The sequence below is a fragment of the Lepidothrix coronata genome, unplaced genomic scaffold (genome assembly GCF_001604755.1).
Source record: "Lepidothrix coronata isolate B3197 unplaced genomic scaffold, Lepidothrix_coronata-1.0 Scaffold75, whole genome shotgun sequence".
In the NCBI taxonomy this organism is placed as follows: Eukaryota; Metazoa; Chordata; class Aves; order Passeriformes; family Pipridae; genus Lepidothrix; species Lepidothrix coronata.
The window spans coordinates 1,469,536-1,484,714 of NW_016690255.1; the positions used below are offsets into that span (position 1 = coordinate 1,469,536).

Genomic DNA, 15,179 nt, shown 5'->3' on the forward strand with positions numbered 1-15,179 from the left:
GTCTCCGCCTAAAAATTGGAATTTTGGCTAGTATTTCTGCAACTGTCATTTGCTTCAGAGAGGACAGCTGACAGTAGTTGAGTGTTGTCCAAACTTTTTTTTAGAGCAATCCTCTATCGTTAAAAGATTTTTAAGCATGTGCCCCCAATATACCTTTATTTATTTATTTATAAAATGCATACATGAACTACCCTACTAATGCCTTTTGTAAATTGTAAAACTTATAAAAAATAGAAATTAAAAAGAATGAGATAAAGAAGAAATAAAAATGTTTTTTAATTTTTTTTTTAAGTAATGGTGCAAAAATATTTTCTTCCTGCACCCCAGTGAGTTGTATTGTGTACCCCATGAATGCACAGTCTGCCCCCATTTCAGTGACCACTGTTCTGGATAAAATAAGAAAACTGACTACAGTAGACAACCTTGTCAATTCCTGTATCACATAAAAAAATACTTTTATAAATTCATTCCATTTCAGTGAGACTAATCAAACAGGAAGAATTAAAAAAAAAAAAAAAAGAGAAGAAGAAATAATAGCAAGTGTCCTGTAGAAGAGAAGTCTCTAATCTCATTAAAATTGTGTGGTATCGTGTAAATCTGAGATGCAACTAGTAAATCCGAGACTAATTATGAGAAACTGCAGATACAAAGTATCAGATTTTTCTTTGTTCCTCGTTTTAAACCGCTTGCTTCTCATATTTAAGTATTGTCTCCCAGATTGGCTTGCAGAAGGGAAACACAATTCAATTTTCAAGGAAAGTTTTTAGGAAGAGGTGTTCTAACTCTGTCGTGTTCAGGAAAGCCTTTACTGGAAGAGCCTAAACTCAGAGTCCTCCTGCACTTACAGGAGACACGTCTGCGAATGACCAAAAAATGGATAATAAGAGAGTAGAGGTTATTCTAAGGGACCAAAATGCTCCATTATCCTGATATCACACAGGGAGGTACATATTATGCCTCTCAGTAGGTGTTTCATCACAAACGAATAGAGTATATTTCAGTATTTCTTGTTTCAGTTTATAGCACTGTTGGAAGAAATATTGAATATTTCACATTAACAAGCAACTTGGGGCAAAAGGACCCTATCTGAAAGGTGAAATTGTTGATACTGAGCTCTCCTTGCCTGCTCTGTATCGATTTTAAGGAGTATTTATTTAGCATTAGGTTTACTCTGTTCCTGTGGACTGCATGCCCTTTAGAAGTTGGAAAACCAACTCTGCTCCTGAAACACATCTCTCAGCTTAGTTTCATCCATAAGTAAAACAGCTCACACACTCAAAGACTGGCCCAATTTGCAATCCAAAATGTGGTAAGTGGGGGCAATTGGGAGATTCATTTTAGAACCACACTCCTAATCTGAACTAAAACACGAATGTGCTGATCGGCTTGGTGATTCATTTTGGTGTTTCCAAATGTCACACTGTGTATAGCTGTGCTATTCTGAGCCTCTAGTTTGGATTTGCTACATTTTAGCAACAAAAATCATTCACAAAGAGATTGTGACAAAAAGTGCATCTGTGATTATATACGACAACAGAGAATCCAAACTGATTTTAAAGAAAACATTGAAAAGTAAAATATCACTCTTGTATTTTCTCTTTCCCATTCTCAGAAGCATAGATTGTTTTCTATAAAGCAGGGAGCCAATACCTCCTCTATTTCATAACTGCATTTTTTCTTACAGTTCAAGGAGCCTTTTGTTAGGAATTTGGGAACAACTCATGGCTACTTTGAATCCTTTCAGTCTTTTATCTACACAAAGAAGAATTAATTCACTTAGTTATTATGGGGTATAGTTAGAACAGTTGTCAGTGGCAGAGCTGGGTTAAGACAAGACTATCCAAAGTGGCAAAAAAATGGAATAAATGCCGAACAGGTTTTGTTTTCACAGGAAAGAATTTCATTGAGAAATGTACAGAGGCAATTTATCTAAGGTGCCTCCATATTGGGAAATTTTTAGCTGAGACAATAATTTACCATTTTAACTGAGACTGAATAATCTCCTCTGATTCAAGGAGAAAATAATCCAGATATATTGTCTCATTTTCTTGCATGCTACAACTGAAAGCAAGCCAAATCAGTCCTGAATATTAACGTGAAAGCAAGCCAAATCAGTCCTGAATATTAACGATTTTCTTTTTCTCACTGAAACTGCTCACCTGCTTTATGCTCCATTGTCCCCCACTGTTTACAGTATCACAGCATCGTGGAATGGCTGGGATGGGAAGGGACCTCTGAAGGTTGTCTTGTTGAACCCTCTGCTCAAGCAGGGCCACGTACAACCAGTCATCCTGGACTTGCTTGTGCTATTTGACATATAAACACATAGGCCAAGCACAGAAGGGGTGGAAGCAAGGCAGAATTTTTATGTTCTTTTCTTGTGCTGAAACACCAGCATAACACAGTTCAGATTCAAAAGCTTTCGTTCTGTCTGTTTAAGAAATTGTCCAATACTTCACAAAGATCTCAACAGGTTGAGTTTTTCTATTGATTTTTAGGGCAACTTGTTTGTAGACTGCTGTTTCTGACAAAACTGTTAGAAATACTTACATGCATATTTGTCTTTTTTCATTTTATAATATCAATTTGAAAATGTTTCGTAGAGTTTAAATAGGTCTACAAATGGGTGATCTCCTTTCTGCCATACCAGCCATCACTGATCAGTATCTTAGGTTAGCCTAAAGATGTTATACCACAGGAAGGAAGGATTTCATATCTTGCTGAATAAAATATTCTGTGCTCAAACAAATTTCCCTAAAAATCAATAGAAAAACTCAGCTGTGAATGTGAAGAGAGAGGCTGACAGAACTCGCTATATGAAGAGATTGCAAAGTAATGGATGATTTAAGACTGCAAAGAGTAACTTTGTATGTACTGAATCCAGAAACATAATTATGTTTGGTTGTCTTGCTTATTTTTAAAAACAAGATTTCAGCTGACAACCAACACAGAACTAGTAAAAATAGATTTCTAATCTAAACGTGTAGTTGTCATTCCATGTAATAAAATAAGGCAATGTTCTTACTCTAAGGAAAATGCGAAATGTAAAAAACACCCTTAAACTCATTTAAAAATCAATAAGACTCTTACCAAGTAAAATCCAAAAACTTCCAAACAACACCAAGATGCCATTTTAGAAAATTATTTATGGTCATTATGTTTTTCCATTTTTTTTAACTTCTCATGTTTGATTAAATGTGAGTCCCTTTCTAACTTTTAGTTTACTGCCTAGTAGAAGCACAAGGTTCTGGTGATTGGCTAATTCAGGATGAAAAAAATACACACTATAAAAATTTACCCATACAATAGCAGGGTAATGAAAGATGCACACACCACAGTGGGTGAGCTACTACCTTATTAGAAAGAGCATTTACCAGACCTGACATAAGCAGATTTTGCAGCAAAATGAAATATAAAGCCAAAAAAATGTGGTGAAGACTTCAGTAGTTGTATGAAGCTCAACATTTCAAACTCTCTATAGAAGTGAGATCTGCTGAAGTAGAAAGTGATTTGGACCATCTCTAACTTCAAACCCTATGTCCTTGCTTATAAACACGTCTGAACAAGCTTTTAGCATTCAACTATGCAGATTCTGAGATATCTCCTTAAGGTCTCATTGCTAATGAGAACATCCAATGGCCACTGTGGCTATGCCTCAGCTATTTTGTGGATGTCTCCCTCCATAATGATGGTGACTGATTACATTTTGGCATAAACACACTTGGGAAGTACGACTTTGTGTTTCTCAATACTATTGCAATAGTGTCCTTAAAATTAAGAGTGACAAGCAAAAGAGATCTAAGAACTTTAAAGCTGAAAACACCCTATTTCAGAAAAGGAAAAATGTTGAAGCTCACTGTTATATGATGTGACACAGCACATTTCACAGAACAGCGCAATCAGCTGTTTTGTGCCTACTTGTTCTATAACCTTTTTTTTTAAAGTAACTATAACTTGAAACTTAGCCATATGGATGTCTGCATCATCCTGCAGAAGAAACATCTGACTGTCTATAAACATTCTTATGACTGGATTCAACACTACCCTTTTCCAGTTACTCTACTGTTGCTTGACTAGAGGCAGTCTGAACATCTGTATTATAGAAGTTCATCCTATGGATAAATCATGTGACTTTCAATTACTGGACAAATAAAGTTCTATAACTTGTGGTGGAAGAGAATAAGGAAGGTCAAAGAAAGTGCTGAGAGGGTTAGAAAGCAAAGTAGGACAGTTTATTAAGATTAACAGCTGCAGACTCAATGTTGCTAATGGTAAGACAGATTACACAAAACATAGGTGAATCCTTTCATAAAGTCTTATATCTTCTATATTCCTTATTATAAGGAGCTTACTGCAAAACCCTGTAGCAAAACCCTGTTCTCTTCTAACCCAGAAGGAATTTTAAGTGCTCAGTCAGGCTGGCTGGACTGAGGGCTGGCTGGCTGGCTGGTTGAATGGATGAATTCTGCTAGTCAAGCTCACCTCAGACTTAACCCTACCGTGCATGCTGCTACTGCTGACTGCATTATTAAGCATCGATGGAAGGCACAGTCTTGATTTCAGGCTACGGGGCAGACAATCCACAAGCTGAAAAAACCTAGAGATTCCTTATTAAAATAAGGCGATTCACTGGGAAAACCACTCAATAAATTAATAGTTAAATAAATAAATAAATGAATGTCCAGGCTTTCTCATCATTCACTTTCCAGAGCAGCCTCTGTGCTGCTCAGTGTTATTCCAAAGGCAGTAAGGGTACTCTCCCCATTAAAAGGTGCCCTAAAGACAACAGGCCTCCCGGCTGCCGTGTCACTACCCCCAGTCCTGGGTCTGCCTTCGGGCTGGGGGACAGGACCCGCTCCGGCCCCAGCGGGCAGCCCAGCCCCACGGCTGTGCCCCACTGCTCCGGGCCCGGCGGCAGGGCCGCCAGCACACGGCCATCGGCGCCGTCCGACCTGCGCTCACCTCCCCCGCACCCGCGCAAAGGAGGATCCTGCACTGTATTTCAGTTTTATTTGATCTACAGGCTCCTGCACGACACCCCCACACCGTCCCTCCTCCTCTCCCCGCCCCGGCTGCGCTTCCAGACACACTTTTCTTGTTGCAAACGGCGTGAGCATCAGGTTGCGGGCAAGGAGGAGCGGGGCCGGCCCCGCCTCCGAGGCGCTGCTGCGGCGTGGGGAGCCTGAGCTGGCGGTAACCAGGGTCCCTTGGTTCTGCCCCCATCCCCTCCGGGGTCGGCGGCTTTCCCGCGTCGGCTATTCCCCAGCCTAGCCGCAGCAACAGCGGTGCAGAGAGCCCGGGGGATCCTATGCTGCTCCCCTCGCACTTCTGTAGCACAAATCTTCCCTTCTCCTCGGCCCTCCCCGCCGCCCCAGCGGTGCGCTTTGCCCCTGTCCGCTCTTGTCGCCCTCCCTTCGGCCGGTCCGAAAGTGCCGGGGCCGCGGTGCTGCGGGAGTCAGGTGTCGCTGCCGCGGCTCTGCAGGGCCAGGTCCCGGGGCCAAGGAGGGATACAGCTCTCTCTGTTCATTCACTCCTCCTCCCCTCTTCCACTGAGACCATTTCAGCTTCTCTTAGTACTCTTACTATATTTTCCGTGCTCTACTCCCTTTCCCTCCCTTCCCGCCCTGACCACTAGCCCTCTGCAGTCTCGTCAAAGGGATGGGTGTTTGGGGTGGGATGTAGCTGGGGAGGATAAACCTCCTCTAGAGGTCTAGACAGGAGAGGAGGGCGGGAGAGATAGGGAGAGATTTTGCAGTTGTCTCTGGGCTGATTGGAAGAGGCAATCCTTATATGTGTGGCCGGAGGATTAGCAGATAAACTTTTATTGCTCCCTTTTGTGCGCGTGTGTGTGCGTGTCTGTATGTGGGTGTGGGTGTGTAGATGAAGAAGTCGCCTCTCAAGGGGGAAAATCTTTTCAATTTCCCTTTAGCAGGTGCAGGTCAAGGAGGAACCCATGAGCATTTTGTCTGATCCATGAACTGATTAGGGGAGGGGAAAGGATCCCTCTCCTCTTGGTCTTCCTTTCCCAGTTTTGAAATCATTCCTTCCCCACCACTGCTGCCCTCCCACCCACCCCCTCCCCTTTCCCTGCACTGAATGAATGAAAGAGACGCCAGGGCTTTCTTCTGCTTCTCGCCCTGGACTGGAGAAGTGAGGGGGCATCTATCTATCCTCGTCCATCTCTTTCTCGCTTCATCCATTCCCGAGGGGATTTCAGACCGTGCAATGTGTTTTCAGCCTTTTGCCGCTGCTACCACTTGATACTATGCGACGCGCGGGAGAGGGTTTTGCGAAAATGGATTTATTCTATTTTAAAGGATTTCTTCTCTAATAAGGATCTCATTGCACACAAATATGACTAAATCCCCTATTTGGTAAATCTTTCTCTACCCCACCCCTTCTCTTTGGGTTCCCTCCCGCCCGCGCCCCCACCCCTTCAGAGGAGCAAGCACAGGGAGCTGATGACGGACCCATTAATCCCTTCTTCAATGCATCAAAAGAAGCCGAAGGGCTGGAAGTCGCTGGGCTCGGAGTCCTGCAGGAAATGCTTCGATCTGCTTTTGGTTCTGTATGAAACTGGTGACTAGGGGCTCGGCTCGCTCCTCCGCCGCCGCCCGCCGGCACCTGGATGCGCGGGCCGCCGCCGCCGCCGCCTTGCCCGCCGCCGCGATGCAACGCTCCTGGCGGTGCTGGTGATCGCTCGGGTGTGATGGGATTGAGCCGGCGGTGATCATTTGAAGGCGGTGAGGGAGAGCGAAGGAGAGGAAGGGCTGCTCCGCTGTGCTGTGTGTGTAGGGGCTTCGGGATTTTTCTTTTTCTTCTTCTTTTCTTACTTCCATCCTCTCCCCGCCACTGGAAGTCCTCCCGTATCTAAATGGAATTAGTGGAGACCGAAGCCCCTTGTGTAAGGAACAGACATGACCCATGGACGCAGCTTCTTTCACAGTGAGTATCTGGCTCCCCCTTCCCAGCCCACCACCCCTGACCAAGCTCCCCCGCCGCGCACGGGATCCTGCCCTCCGCTGCCTCCACAACTGGCGTAACGGGACGCCCAGACTTCCGCGGCGCGGGGGCGAACTCTCTCCCGCACACCCAGCACCCTATCCCCCACCGCGCTGCGGTGCTCCGGGGGGCAGCCCGTGTCTGCCAGCGCCGTGGGGCGGCGGGACACGCTCCCGAGGGCTGAAGGCTTTCACTGGACGCGGCGCATCTGGTGGCCTTTGGCGTGCCGGGGGAGAGGGGGGCACAGCCCCCGCTGTCCGCAGCGGTGTGGCCCCAGCCGTGGCTCGAACCGGCCATGGGGGCGCGGGGCAGTGCAGAGAGCCGCGGCGGGGGCGGCCACACCGGGCACGGATCCCGCAGGTCTGCGGGGCGGGGGCGGCCCCATGGGCCGAAATCCTCCAGGAGCAGCAAGGAGGCACCGAAATGTATCACCTACTCGTCCGAACACCCCCAGGGCCCTCAGCCTGCGCGGGTGGGATCCCATCTCCCGCCTCTGTTTTGCAGAGGGTCCGCTGTACTGAAGGGGCTTGACTGGGCACAGTGCCTTCCAGCACTTCCCTCTGCGCCCACACCTGTACAATAGCGCTGTGGCCAGGTATTGCTCGTCCAGCAACTCTTCGCTAGGCTAAGCCACGTCTGTGCCAAATCACAGCCTCCTGAAAGCCTAGCCAAGAGATAAATCTCTTAATGTACAGCTTGTAATGAAAAAAAATACAGAGGTCTAAAAAGATGGAAAGATGCGTAATCAGAATGGCACTAGAAAGCATGATTATAATTACACCCACGATTAGGAAGGAAAGGAGAAGGAGGAAGACAGTGATAATGCAACAAGAAATTTGGTGGAAACTTCTTTAAAATAATTCCCAAACCGAGATAATCACAATATTGTTGCCATGCTGCCAACGCTTCCCAAGTGACAGTTTTCAATGAGTGAAGATTGCGTGGTTGGTCTCTTTGGGGTCTTTTTTTTTTTTTTCTCCCCTCTGTGAAAAGCACAGTTCTTTTTCTGTGGCTTGAGAAATAAAAAAGGCAAGAGATCATAGAATAAAATTGTCTGCCTTGTCTGCTTAATTAAAGTATATTGTGCTGTCTTGTCCCATGAAGCCCATAATTTTAATTACTTTCTGTCAATATACATATTTTGGCGCTGTTGTTGTCAATAACACTAAATCAAGAGGTTTTCTCTCTTTTTTTTTTCAATATGGGAGAAGCGTTTCCTTTTATCTATGAAAATTTTAGATGTGGTAAGTACAGAAAAAAACCCCAACAAACTTAATCTCTTAGTTTCTTCTTGTCCATTAGATTTTATTATCAAGATTGACTCTCTATTAATAATCAGTAGTGACATAATGTCATGTAAGTATAGCTCTGTGCTCTGGAAAAACATAGCTCTGTGGTTTGGAAAGATCCTTTCTAGCGGTTACAACTGAAACTGAAAAGACCTGTGTTTCTTTCTGTCGTCTTGCTAATAATATGTCTGTGACTTGGACCAACTCTCTTTACTTCTCTGAACACCATTTTTTTCTGTATAGAAAAGGAAGGGTGAGTGAATAGATAAAGATGCTTGAAATGAACCTGTAAGAATCAGATATGAATTGTTATCAATTGCCTAAAAAGAAACATTTCTCACGTGGAGTTTGTTTGGCTATTGTGCGTCCTATTCTAGCTTCTATAAATTTGTGGGCAGAAGGAACACCAGCAGCTGGTTCCATATTCCACCACCAATCTACCTTACACTATAGAGAAATTAGGCTTTGGCTGGTGAAGATTACAGGCGTAGATACAGTATGTTCACTGTGTGAAACACAGCTAAAGTAAATGAGCAACTTAGTAAATGGGTGATTCCTCCATTGCCTTCAGATTCTAACACAGCCAGCAGGCAGAGTCCCAGCTAGCACATATTTCCAGAATTCATCCCTGAGGAGAGTAAGGGTATGAATGGCTGGGTAGCATTCAGATCCAAGCAGAATATGTAGTGTTCTCACTGATGCCCACGACACAGAAGAGTTTTTAACTATCACCGCTGCCAATATCCATCTCTAGGGGCTGTTAGCCTGACTAAGAAATAGTGAATATGCTGCCAAGCCTTCACTTCCCCAGAATTTCAGCCTTTCCCTCCTTAATAAGGCAGCCATCATCTATGTCTGTAACCCTCTGTCACATGGGAAAGGTCAAAGACGTAGAAATAAATATCTCAATGCCATCGGAATACTGCAAATACAGCCTTCCTTCAGGGTAAAAAGTACACACAATTTGCAGTATAAAAGCTGAAAATGATGAAAGCACCTTCTTTGAAAGGATCATAGTTACCAGCCCATGATGGCCTTTGGTGTCTCTTGAGGATAATAAGAAGAAAGTATGCCATTGAATTACATTTAAGACCATAGTTCTATCAGTTCCTCATCACAGTCAAAAACACAAATGGCAGCTGATTGATCTAAAATGCTCAGAATAAACATGCAACTTAATCTCCGCTTTAACTTCAGTGCAGCCTGGGCACTATGTTTGGCCTAATGCCAAACTAGCAGGGGCAAAGCCCCAAGCACTCCAAGAACTGATGGATCTGTTCTCTCCTGCTCTTGCTATCCCACTTTCTCCGATAGCCAGAAGATACGAGTGATGACAAGAAAATCAGTGCATGATTTCTTTATCAGGTAGCTAACTAGTCACTTCGATCTTCCAAATCAGACTGGCCTAAGTGTTTACCTCTTAGCCTTTTCCAGTTAAAATGTTATATTTGGAAATTATTCTCAGAAACCCAATAATTATCATAGTCGGAGAGAGGAGATTTCTATTTGTAAAATGGGCTGCAGATTCACTGCAGCACAAAGCAACACCCTCTTGACAAGTCAAACAAACTAGATTAATGGGACTGTTAAGCATACACAATAATTTACTTCACTAGGGATTTGCAAATGCTTTGATGGATGTGAAGAACCCAACCCCTACTTCTTTCATACTCCCAGTACTCATTTTCAAATTTTATTATGCCATAGTGAGAGACATTAGTGAGTACAGTGGCATTGAAACTTAGCAGGCCTTTGTCTACCTCTGTTAAAAGCAAACACTTTTCTATTACTGGCACAAACTGTGATTATATAAATATTTCTAAAAATGTTTTTCTTTATTATTAAAGGAAAAGAAAAAATGGGATGGATTTGTTTTAAACCCAAAAGATCTTCTCTTTATTTGGATGCATTTGCAAAGATAAATATTTACAACAGACTACAAAGAAACTTGTTTATACAAAATGTACAATTTAAAGATGCAAGTAAACATGAAACTTTTTTTTACAGTAATTCTATTTAATTTGTATTCTTGTAAGATAGATGGGTACATTTTGATTGCAGGCACAATCACACTGTGATATTTAATTCATATTTCTCTTTCAGTTGTAGCAAGTCTAATCATCCTACATTTGTCTGGGGCAACGAAAAAAGGAACAGGTATGTAAACTTCAGACATTTTTTTTCTGACAGTATATTAGAGACCAAAGTATGGACTTGAGTTATTAGTTTAGTTTTTGGAATTTTTAGTGGCTCATTTACTTCCAGTATCTGTGCTTTCTCCATTTGTTTAGAGTATTTGCATGCCTCTACACACAAAAAAAAATCCAGTGGTACTGGGCAGACTCAACTTAAGACTGTAAAGTGCTCCCACTTTCAAACTGAGAAGTCTAGCTTGGGCACTGAGCTACATACACTTAAAATATTTTTGCTTGTTTGAAGTATAATTAAAAATCTAAAATTGGTTATTGTGGGTGCTTTTAGGCAGGGTGAGTAGAGAAAATATTCTTAAAAGCCTTGGGTGCTCTGTGTGATGAGACCCAAGCCAGATAATGCTGCTAAGCCCAGTGTATCTCTGAACCTGTGTCTGAATGCTCAGTCCTTGCAGGCCTGAATTCCTTTCAGGAAATCAGGCTCCATGTTGAACTCTGCCCAGATACAGACTAGGCAGAAAAAGAAATGCTTGCAGACTATAAGTCAGAACTCAGGTGGTTAAAATCATCCTTGGAAGGTGCCTGTTTCCCTCCATTGATTGTAAGAGCGAACCTTAAATACCTGACTTTATACATCAGGGGCTTAAGTTAGATGGGACACCTTTGGTCTTAGATACCTCATCTGGAGCAAAACCAATCTAAAACCTACTATCTTTCCTTTTAATAGCAACCTAGGTATATTTGTCTCTGAAGAATCTATCTCATTTTAGCCTACTTGTTAAACTGTGGTGCCTAGGAAGGATTCCTTCATCATCTTCAGCTTGAACAGACCCAAACCTTTGTCTCCAGTCTCTCTGTCAGTGTGTAGAAAGGAAGGCAAGCAATTCAGGGCTAGGAAGAAAACATACAAGTAGGTCTGACTCTGCTCTCTGATGATTCACCTAGGAGGAGGAAAGTTTTTGGATGTGATTCCTGGCCTCAGAGCTATTTATTAATTTTACAGCAAACAGCAAAAATCTATGGAATCTATGAACTAGATTCCAGGAATTCTCCTGTCTACTTCTGTCCAGTGAATATAGAATAAAGACGCTGCAGATTCTAAAGCAACTTGTATACACCATCTTAATTCTCTGGGTTTTTTTCTTGGTTTTGTGACTCTTATGTATTCCTGTATTACGGCATGAAGCTTGCTGATAGAGAACATGCTTGAGCTTTTTGAGATATATGAATGGGAAACTCATGTTTTCCATTTCTTGAGCATGTGCTTTCCCTACAGGTTATTATTTTAAAAACAATACATATATGTCTCCCCAAGATATCCAAGCCTCTTCTCTGCTTTGAAAAAAATGTTTTGAGTAAGAATTATATATTTGTACCCATAAAGAACAGCATTGTTTTCCCCCAGGTCCATGATCATACCCACTCTCAACAGAGAAAAGCTTGAGGCCACTGACAGAAGGAACTGTTTTATTTATCCTGTAAGAGACTTCTAAGTGTCACATAGACATAGTAATTTGTGAGCTAATTGTGTAATGCTTAATGTCATAATTTCACAGAAAAGCAAACTGCTTCCGAAGGACAGAAACCAGTGCAGTGCGGAACTTGGACCAAATATGCAGAAGGAGGCATCTTCACTTCTCCAAATTACCCCAACAAGTATCCTCCGGACAGAGAGTGTGTCTACATTATAGAAGGTGACCAAATGAGGAATCTTTATATTTTATTACCAACTGTATTAAAAAAAAAAGTTTTATTATATGTGAAGAATAGGTGAAGTTGTGGTAGATAAAGCTCATGATAAATCTTTTCAAGACAAAGATTTAGAGAAGCTCTTGATTTATATCTTGACATCACTCATAAATTAGTTCAGGTGGTAAGTATGCATGACTCAGTAATAAATACAGTACAATTTATTTCAGGATATTCAGAGAATGAGTAGAATCTAAAATGCAGTAACATGATGGAAGAATATTTTAAAATGAGTAAGGAAAAAAAATGCTTTAGACTTCCATTCAGATATTCTAAACTTATCATAATGGAATCAGGGATGACAAGCACAACTAGGCAAAGTACAGTAAAAGAAGTTGTACAGAAAATATCCATAAAGCGAGTGTAAAAGTTATTTTCTGTCTAATGGTTGATGAGAAATGAAAATAAATGAAAAAAACTAAAAACACCTCACAAAATAAAACCAGAAAAGAATAAACATTTACACCAAACAGGTCTAAGACACAGTTTTTAAGAAGTCATTTTTAATTGTAGGCATGGAGGTGATGTAAGAAATGCTAAAAATGTATTACAAAAAAAATACATGATTTCCTCAGTCTTAACACAATGGATGTTGAAAGGATTGTTGTAAAAATGAATCTGTGGAAAGTAATAATGATTAGATACTGTCAGAGAGCTTAGTAGCAGAAAAGGTGAATCAGGTACAGTATAGCAAGTAGTTGGAACCAAGAAGATTCTTTCATGAGTTTTGAGTACATGTAGAATGCAACACTGATGTTGCTCTATCCCTGCTTGGTTTACAGAATTATTAATTAATTAATGATGGAACCAGGAATTACTGAAGTAGTTATTTTACTAAAGATTCAGGTAGTATCAAGACAGATTTCCAAAGGTTAGAGCTGATTTAAATTGAATTAACTGTATTAGACCCACCTCTGCTATGCCCTTTCAGAAAGGCAAAAAATCACAACAAAATGGCTGAATTCCAGTTTAGTGCTAAGCAACTTGACTTGAGTCAGAAGTAAAGAGGTGATTATAAATAACGGAGCCAAATAAGGTCTTTAAAGAAAATTTATGTTTGTCGGTCTTCCCATAAGAGGATGAAACTTAAGCAGATGTATGGTAAATATTTAAATTCTTTCATAGTTTAGTAATTGTTTTAAAATACAAATAAATTTTATAATAAAAAGTAAATGTAGAGATCGAATATGTACAGCTTGACTTTTTTGTTTGTTTGTTTGTTTGTTTTGTTACACTTATGTTGCTAGATCCAGGATCTTTTGCATCTATTGATCAAATTATCTAACCTTCCCGGGGACTGGGAAGAACTAAGCTTGCTTTATCTTCAAATATCTGAGACACAGGGTGTTTTATCATTAAAGAGAAAGAGTGTAGAACAAAAAAAAGAACATTTTTGTAAACCTTAATCCCATATCTCAGTCGTAAGATGTTCCTCCTCACATGAAGAAGGTGCCTGAATCCCCGTTGCTGTAAAGACTTTTGTCTTTATCGTACAAATTGAGTACTTACAAAAATAGAGTTAATAAGCTGAAAGGTGGCAAAATACACTGTTAAAATAACCCGATTTTAAATAGCTAAAAATAGAAATGTCTAAGAACACTTTATGAAAGCAAGATTTAGTCAACCAAATTCTATAATGAAGACGAAATTCCACGTTGACAGGTTTGGAGCAATCTATAGGAGAAAGAGTAATTCAGACTTAACAGACATCTTGTTATATTTCATGGGAAAACTCAATCTGGTAAAAAACAGTTGCAAGCAATTTTTTATGGTTCTGATATTTTCATCTTCCCATCCAGCCTAATGAACGATTTGGATTGCAACTGGACATTTTAAAACCTAAAATGAAAGCAGCTCTATCAGTACATTATCTGATGAGAACCATGGATATTGCACAACATTTTCAGCTCTGATCTCCCTGTGTCTATTTCTGTCCTCTAAAAAAATCTTGAATAGTCATGTCTGGAAAATGTCACAAAAATGTCTGAGCAATAACATTTTAAAATGTGGCAGATTTCAAAAAAAGGCAAAAGAAGAACTGAAAGTCAACAAAAATTATACTGTAATTACAATTAAATTACAAAAAATCATTATTTGTCCATACTTATTCTTTTTACAAAGTATAAAAATGGCAGAAAACGATAAGAAGACTGGCAAGTATAAACTTTTCCCGATATCTTTTATATTGTGTGGAAGTCATTGGCATAAGATATTGAAGTTAAAGGATTGCAAAAAAAGAAAGATTAATTATTTTACTGATAGCAATATCTTTGAGAACAGATAACAATTTTTGGAAATTGTAGATAATCCTGGCTCATGAAGGACGTAAGTATTTTAGAGTAAAACAGAAACATCGCCATATGCATTTTATTTCTATATTTATTATTGAAATTCCAATATGCTTCAAATAGCTTCTGAGTGCTCTTGAATACCAAGTACCAAACTAGAGGGATTGTCGATGTGATCTGTAATAGCATTGCTGCATTCCCATCTCCCCTTCGTACGTCTTAGAAAGTTCAGCATACCAGGACTGTATATATACCATGCTGAAAACTGTGTGATGTGATTATAAATACATACATGAATCACTAAGTTCCTTCCTGACTCCTTCATTTTTTGCTACCAAACACACTCTAGGGCAAATTCTGATGACTTCCTTCAAATGCAATTCCTACTGACTTTCGTGGTCTTAAGCAAAGATTCCAGCATGTAGCGTGTTGTAGGAAAATTGAATTTCATCTCGTGTTACAACTTTTTTCCTCCACATTGTAGCTCTTCTTAAACGTATACAAGCATTTTATCATGTCAGAATTACTTAGGTGAAGTAAAGGAGCTGGCAAAAGTAGCCATGATCATAGACTGAATTTCTGAAAACGAAGAGGATTTCTAACTGCAGGGACTTCTATCATAGCAGTCAAAGATTAAGCAAATCAAACAGCTAGAAGTCTCTTGGATATTTTTCTTTTTCTCTTTTTTTTTTCTTTTAACT

General features: G+C 40.7%; 1 protein-coding gene across 4 annotated transcripts in view; it reads left to right on the forward strand.

The window, feature by feature from the left end:
• Positions 1 to 6,114: 6,114 nt before the first annotated feature.
• The window catches only part of NETO1 (neuropilin and tolloid like 1), a 65,020-nt gene continuing 55,955 nt past the window's right edge, over positions 6,115 to 15,179 (forward strand). For 2 of the 4 annotated variants that reach the window (XM_017819603.1, XM_017819602.1), the window contains exons 1-3: positions 6,118 to 6,945; positions 10,395 to 10,448; positions 11,998 to 12,135. In XM_017819603.1, coding sequence (XP_017675092.1) covers positions 6,918 to 6,945; positions 10,395 to 10,448; positions 11,998 to 12,135 — 220 coding nt within the window. In that variant the 5' untranslated portion in view covers positions 6,118 to 6,917. Of the gene's footprint in view, positions 6,946 to 10,394; positions 10,449 to 11,997; positions 12,136 to 15,179 lie in introns of all 4 variants that reach the window. The other 2 variants (XM_017819605.1, XM_017819604.1) reach the window with 2 other exon arrangements.